This window comes from Vulpes lagopus, chromosome 19, assembly GCF_018345385.1.
Source record: "Vulpes lagopus strain Blue_001 chromosome 19, ASM1834538v1, whole genome shotgun sequence".
In the NCBI taxonomy this organism is placed as follows: Eukaryota; Metazoa; Chordata; class Mammalia; order Carnivora; family Canidae; genus Vulpes; species Vulpes lagopus.
In genome coordinates, this window is record NC_054842.1 from 51,702,517 (window position 1) to 51,709,930 (window position 7,414).

The following is a 7,414-nucleotide window of genomic DNA, read 5'->3' on the forward strand; positions in this document are numbered from 1 at the left end:
AAACACTCAGCTCCCAGAGCGGGGAGTCCCTGCCCATCCCTGGACCATATGATTGTGCAAGGCGCTGGAGTTAGAGAGACCCTATGACAACAGGCAGTGGTCAGGGGCCTGGTTTGTAAATGGTCTCCTACGTCCTTTCCTGAGCATCTGGGCAGCCACAGAAGGGCTGGACCAGGTGTCTGACGGGACCTCTTTGAATGTCACACATGGTGCCACCCTCACTCTTGGACCCCATCGTCTTCGGTGGGGAGACCCCAAGTCTTTTCTGTCTTCCTTCCTAGAAGTGAGTCTCCTGCTGGTTTCATTTGCCTTTCTGTCCAGCCTTTAGCTCCTGGGAAATAAATTGAATTAAGTTACTCTCCCCAGATCCCCCTTGTTTTGAACCTGCCTTTCCCAAAACTAGGCTTTGCTCTTGCTTGCAGGCTGCAGATAAAATGGCACACCAGCTGCCTCCTTAATCAAGTCAAGTTTGGCTTTTTGGTCACCCTTCCCCGTCACCTGTATCATCTGGTCCCCAGGGTCTAGCCGTGGTAGGCAGAAGAATGACTCCCCAAAGATGTATATACGTCGTAACCCCCAGAACCTATGACCATGTTGCCTTAAATGGCAAAAAGGACTTTGTAGGTATGATTAAGTTAAAGGTCTTGAGATGGAGAGATAATCCTGGATCTTCTGGATGGCACCAAGGGGGCCTTAGAGGAGGGACGGAGGAGGCTCAGAGTCAGAGAAGGAGACGTGATGAGAAAAGCAGAGGCGAGAGGGAGGCAGGACAGGAGCTGAGCTGGGCAGGCAGGGAAAAGGGCAAGGAACCAGTGTCTCCCCCAGCACCTCCGGAAGGAATGCAGCCCTGCTGACCTATTGTGGACTTCCCATCTCAAGAACTGGAGGATAACAGATTGGTACTATCTTAAACCACCAGGTTTGTGGTCATTTGTTTCAGCAGGGATGGAAAACAAACATCCCACTCCTTCTGCACCCTTCACTCCCAGCCTCCGTTTAGATGATCCAACGATCCTTCAACTCTACTCCTTGTCCAAACTCTGCTACAGCTTTGCTCGAACTTTCTGTCCTTAATTCTTTCCCAAACGGATTCCTCCATTTACACTCTGCAATTCATTCTCTAACTTCTACTAGCATCTGATTCTAGCTAGTACTTTGTTGCACATCTTCAATCTCTTGTCATTAAATTTAATAGTCCCCAGTTGCCAAATCTAAGGTCAGTCCTGATCTCCAGGCTCCTTGACTAGATCTTGGTCCTGTGGGGCCACTTTACACCCTTTGGAGCCCACAACACATCTTTTCCCCGGTTCCCCATGGTCTCCGATCTCTTTGATCTCTTCTGGTTATTGACTTATTTTTGAATTCAACAACTTTTCATTGAACAACTACTGCGTGTCCAGCACTACGGTAGGGAGAGCATGTAAATACGCAGACACAGCTCCCATGCCCCTCAAGGTGTCCAGTGTGCCCCGGGAAAGACAGGCACGCAAAAATAATGACGATACGCTGCCCTAAGAGCAAAAGCAAAAGCACACGCACATCAGGTAACAGCTGTCCCCAGTTCCCTGCCCAGCCTCTGGCCTAGCTACTCCGAGTGTGGTCCCTGAAGCAGCAGGAAAAGAGTCTGGGGCCCCTTCCCAGGCCTCCTGAATTGAAATCTCTAGGGGTAGGGCCAGGTATCTCTCCAGTGTCCAGGACCCCCAGCCCTGTCTCCGCTCCCCAAGGCCCTGTGCCCCATGCTCCACCTGGAACAAACCCTCCCACTCTTCAAGGTCTGGCCATGATGCCACTTCTGTTGTGTATCTTCTTGACTCTTGTTTCTCCCTAAGGTAGAACTCACTGCCCTATCTTCTGCTTCTACCATTTGCAAATCATTTATCACCATTTATTCTGTTTGGTTTTGTGACTGCTCACGGAGAGCTACCGCCAAGGTCTGCGATACAGAAGGAGATAAGAAGTCATTCCTACCGTCGGGCCCTTGCAGCCACGGCAGCCTACCGCGGTTAATTGTGCATACGACCCTTCTCGCCTGCTTTTCTCTGCATGGTTCGAGGGTTGACTTCAAATGTTCCAGTACTCACCTTCACGTTCACTGATTTTTTTTAAGTGGTGGGTACTGACTTTATCAGGAAATGAAGTGGAGTTACAACCACGGTCGATAGAACCTTGGGCTGACCTTTAATCTTCACTCATATGTACCTTCCATGATCCATTCCTACTCTCCCCTTCCTGGCGGCCTCGAGTCTCTCTCTGAGTATCCTTGGGAGTCAGCAGAAGCACCAGGCAGACAGTGTGTGTCCTAAACACAGAACCTCAGGACTTTTGTTTGGATGCTGGTGGTAGAGGTAGAAGAGGTGTGGTGCCTAGAGAGCCCCTTGGACCGGTTTGGAGCCCACGAGGAGAAAGCTTGCAGAAAATGGAAGCCAACGCCAGAAACCAAATCCGAGAAATAGAGAGTAGGAAAAGTGTTCTGCTCGTACTATTTGAGCTCCTGGATCGACCACTTCACCTGAAGGTATTTTTTTCCCCATCACATTAGCTAGTAAATTCCTTTTTATCATTTAAACCAGCACTCAGTTGGATGTTCTGTGACAGATAATCACAATAATCCTAATAATTATAATCTTTTCTTTGATCCCAAAAAACCAACAACTTGCTATCTAGAAAACGAGCCTTTGCTCTCACCCTAGGCTGCTTTCCCCACGTGCAGCTCATTTCCTCGGCCCAGAAACCACAGATTCCTGCACCTCATGGCCACACTCAACTTCAATTAAAGCTTTTCCGCCATAGTGACAGGTTTTACCTTTGTTCTGTTTTCAGGACTGTACCTGTTATGGTTAATTTTATGTGTCGACCTCACTGGGTCATTGAGCGCCCACACATTTGCTTGAACACTATTCTGGGTGTGTTTGTGAGAGTGTTTCCAGATGAGACTGGCATGTAAATTGGTAGAATGGGCAAAGCAGATTGCCCTCCCCAGTGTGGGTGGGCCTCGTCCAAGCTGCTCAGGGCCTGAACGAGACTGGCTGAGCGGGGACACTGGTCCGCTCCTGCCTCTGGGCTGAGGCTTACACCATCAGCCCTCCGGTTCTGAAGCTTTCACGCTTGGACCAAAGCTCACACCACTGATCCCCCTCATCCTCGGGCCTTCGGACTCAGACGGAATTACACCCCATGTTCCCTGGGTCTCAGCTTACAATGGCATCTTGTGGGTCTTCTCAGCTCGATGATCACGTAAGCAAAGTCCGGTTGCTCACGATCTACGTGTCCATCCTATCGGCTCTGCTTCTCTGGGGACCACAGTGCCATCCCCTCCTCGCTTTCACGGTTCTAGGAAAAGTGAATGAGAGCTTTCACGTAAAGGTGAGTGTGTTTAGGCCCACGAGGGAGGAAACCCGAAGCACACCTGCTGTTCTCCTGCCTGGTTGTGCGGACCGTCATGCATGTGATGTACTTTTTACCTCGGGCTGCTTTCTCTTCGCAGCTACGTGCAAAAGCCGTAGGAGATGGTACTGCTCTGGTTGCTCCAGCTGAGGCATCAAGGCCAGGAGGTCCATCAGGTGTCTGTTGATCGGCTGAGGCTGCTTTTCATACACGGCAGGTAACACCCTCAACAGCATGGCATTGCCTGTTGAGGGAACAAAACCAGGAATGACGAGCATTAGCTCACAAGCAGTAGAAACACGCTCACTGTCAATGCAATAACCCTTGCACTTGCTCATTAAACAGCGTGGAGTGATGGCCAAGCCTTCTGCTAAAAATAACACGGTATCTTATTTTGAAAAATCACTACAGCGGGCCTCAAACGGATTCCATAAAAGGGACTATCATATTTATTTATTATCTAATGAAAAAGTTTTCCTGACTAATGCTCCACGGGGAAAGAGGAACACTTGACAGTAACCACACCACACCCTGAAGAAGGAAACAGTTCTGATAAAGAATTCCTGACGAGAAACAACATTTGGATGCTGTTTAAATGAAAACTATGCAGTGTCATAAGCATGAAACGGAACCAAAATTTAAAAAAAAAAGAGAGAGAAAAAAGGCGCAGAGGAATGTTTTCACGTTCCTGAGAGATATGCAGGCCTGGGTCAGACAGCTGACATGTGGAAATGCAGCCTTATTTTTATGAATAGTTACAAAAAAAGTAGCAATGCAAATTTAAATCCCCAATTTCTGTACTATCTTCAAGGGAAGTTGACAGTCCGCTTGTTTGTCACACATGATTCGCCTCAAAGACATGTATGGACAACTGGATTTAAGATGGCAAAGTCTCAAGAAGAGATATTGCATAAGCTACAGGGACTTATCGGCAAACGGCATATGGGAAACATCTGCTTATCACTTTATGGTATGGATTTTTTTTTTTCTCAAAATCCTCTCAAGTACTTAAATGTCTCAGGAGAATTGGTTTCTAGGGATTTCTTGAACAAAAAAAAAAAAAGTTTGTGTGTCTATTACTTTCAATTTGGCTTCGTATATAGACGAAAGACACAGGAGGAATCAACTGAGCAGCAGTGATTACACATATGTGACCTTTCTCGAACGGGGGGACATGTCCATATATAAAGGACACTTAGGAGAATAGAACAAAAGGGGCAGCCCGGGGGGCTCAGTGGTTTAGGGCCACCCTCAGCCCAGGGCGTGATCCTGGAGACCCGGGATCGAGTCCCGCATCAGGCTCCCTGCGTGGAGCCTACTTCTCCCTCTGCCTCTCTCTCTCTCTCTCTCTCTGTGTCTCTTATGAATAAATAAATAAAATTTAAAAAAAGAGAGAGAGAGAGAGAATAGAAGAAAAAGGCTACCATTTTCAGAATATCCGGGCCTAAAAATAATAGAAGGGTAACTCTGGATCAGATTGAATGAGTGTGGGTGATGATACATAATGAGAATTGCTTTTCCCGCACGTGGTTCACAGAATTAGTCTCCTGCAGATTTCCATATACCCATGGAATGCGAAGTATTAGAAACATTCAGGGTTTTCTTTTAAAAAAAATGTTGAGTCCATCACAAAATATTGCTTGATTTTGTTTTCTATATCTTTGAACCAAGAGCTTTTCCTTAAAGGATCGGGAATTTTTAATGTAATGCCCAGTCTGTACAGGGTACAACAGATCTTAGAACTTAATTATGTAGACATAGTGATCAATCTCTAAAAAAGTTCATGATAAATCAGACTCTCTTTGCAACTGAAGACAGGAAACTGGTGTAAGGCTTTTGATACAATACCCATTAAATACCCTGAGAGCCTTGAAGGAAAAACTCCAGATTAGTCATTTTCAGCTGACTTGCATTTTGATCACATGATGCAAAAATAAATGCATAAAAATTTTTTCTGCGTTAGAAACTGACGAAGACACTTTGGTATAGAAATCCTGTAAATTCAGAGAAAAACGAGAAATCCTATAAATTCCATGTATGAACTAATATTTTTTTTAATTATGGAATATTTGAAGCCATTAGGCAAAAGTAGGCAATAAAGAATAAGGTCGTGCCCACCAAAGCCACGTGGTGCCAGAATCACTTCCTATCCCACTCATTTCCTTTTTCTCCCCTAGGGCAACCACCATCCTAAAGTCGGTATTTATCATCTTCATGAATGTTTTTTTTTACATTTCAGTTGCACGTGTATAGACCAACAAACATTTTATAGTGTTGTTTTCAGGCTTTAAAATTTTTTGTCAATGGTATTCATACTATACAAATGTCTTTGCAAAATTTAAATTTTTTTTACATTCAGCCATGTGTTGAAGTTTTAGCTCCAGGAAGCTCTCCATCGCTTATTCTCACAGTTGTGTGGCATTCTGTCGTGTAAGCAGGCAACAACCTATTCATACACTCTACGGTTGAGAGACATGATGATGATGATGATGATGATGATGATGATGATGATGCCGCTGCTGCTGCTTAGCTTTTACCAACAGTGCTGTAATTTTTATACCTATTTCTTGACTCAGGAATGGGAGATCTTCCCCAGGGCACTGCCTCTGGGCTTTACGTGCTCAGAAATCACCTAGGATCCTATCTTGTTACACCACAGACGCTCATCCAGTAGGTTCAGGGTTTGGGCTTGAGAATCTTGAATTCCTACTAAGCTCTCAGGTGATGCTGGTGGTCCCCGGACCACATAATCAGGTAGCAAAGCAGTGGCTATGTCCCTCGGAGTTAAGTTCCTATGTCTTCCGAAGTTTTCTTTGCAGTGTGGTTGGTCGTATTAGTTTTCTAGAACTGCCGTAAGAAATCACCAGAAACTCTCAGTGCCCTTCCTCCAGCGTCAAAGTCGACAACAGAGCGAGCGTCTCTCCGACTCTGCCGCTAGCATCACGTCTCCTCTGATTCTCCCCTCTGCCTCCCTTTTCCGCTTTTAAGAACCCCTGTGATCACACTGGGCCCACGTGTGTAATCTAGGATCATCTCCGTATTGTATGTAGCAACCTTAAGTCCATTTTCAATGCAGTGAAACGCAACACGTCCACAGGTTGTGGGGATTAAGTTCCACAGGTTGTGGACATTTGGGGGGCACTATTCTGCTTTCCGTCATGACTACGATGATGTACACACCCACCAGCAGCAGGAGTGTTTCCGCTGCTCCGTATCTTTGCCAATATTTGGTCTTGACAGACATCGGTTGTTGCCGGACTGATGGAGAGTGAGATGGTGTCTCATTTTTTTGTGGTTGTTTTCATCTTTGTTTCTTTAAGTACTTTGCAGCTAAGCATGCTTTTACTTTTTTTTTTTAAGATTTTATTTATTTATTCATGAGAGACACACACAGAGAGAGAGAGAGAGAGAGAGGCAGAGACACAGGCAGAGGGAGAAGCAGGATCCACACAGGGAGCCCGACGCAGGACTCGACCCCAGGTCCCCAGGATCAGGCCCCGGACGGAAGGCGGCACTAAACCACTGAGCCACCCGGGCTGCCCTAAGCATGCTTTTAATATGTTTAGGTCATTTCCCCTCCCATGAGGTGACCATTCATATCTTTCGCCTATTTTCAACTGGGATGTTTGTGTTTTCTTCTTGATTTGTAGAAGCTCTTTATTTATTCTAGACACTTATTTTTTTGTCACTTTTAAAGTTGCAATGTCAATGTACTTGATTTTAAGAATTTCTTTATAGTTTATACTTTTTTTTGTTATTGAGGTATCTTTCTCTACCCTAGGTTCATAAACGTTTTCTCCTAAAAGCATCATGGTTTTTTTTTTTTTTCATATTTATCTTTAATCCATCTGGAATTTACCTTTGTACATAAGGAACAGATTTTGTGTGTGTATGTAAACAATTGCCCTGGCTCCATTTATCAAGTTGTCAGGTGCTTTCCTTCTGACTTTTTAAAAAATTTTATTTATTTATTCATGAGAAAGAGAGAGAGAGAGAGAAGCACAGACACAGGCAGAGGGAGAAGCAGGCT

General features: G+C 45.2%; 1 protein-coding gene across 3 annotated transcripts in view; it reads right to left on the reverse strand.

Moving 5' to 3' along the window:
- The window catches only part of VEPH1 (ventricular zone expressed PH domain containing 1), a 226,118-nt gene that overhangs the window by 164,429 nt on the left and 54,275 nt on the right, over window positions 1-7,414 (reverse strand). For all 3 annotated transcript variants that reach the window (XM_041733586.1, XM_041733587.1, XM_041733588.1), the window contains exon 5: window positions 3,462-3,628. In XM_041733586.1, coding sequence (XP_041589520.1) covers window positions 3,462-3,628 — 167 coding nt within the window. The remainder of the gene's footprint in view (window positions 1-3,461; window positions 3,629-7,414) is intronic.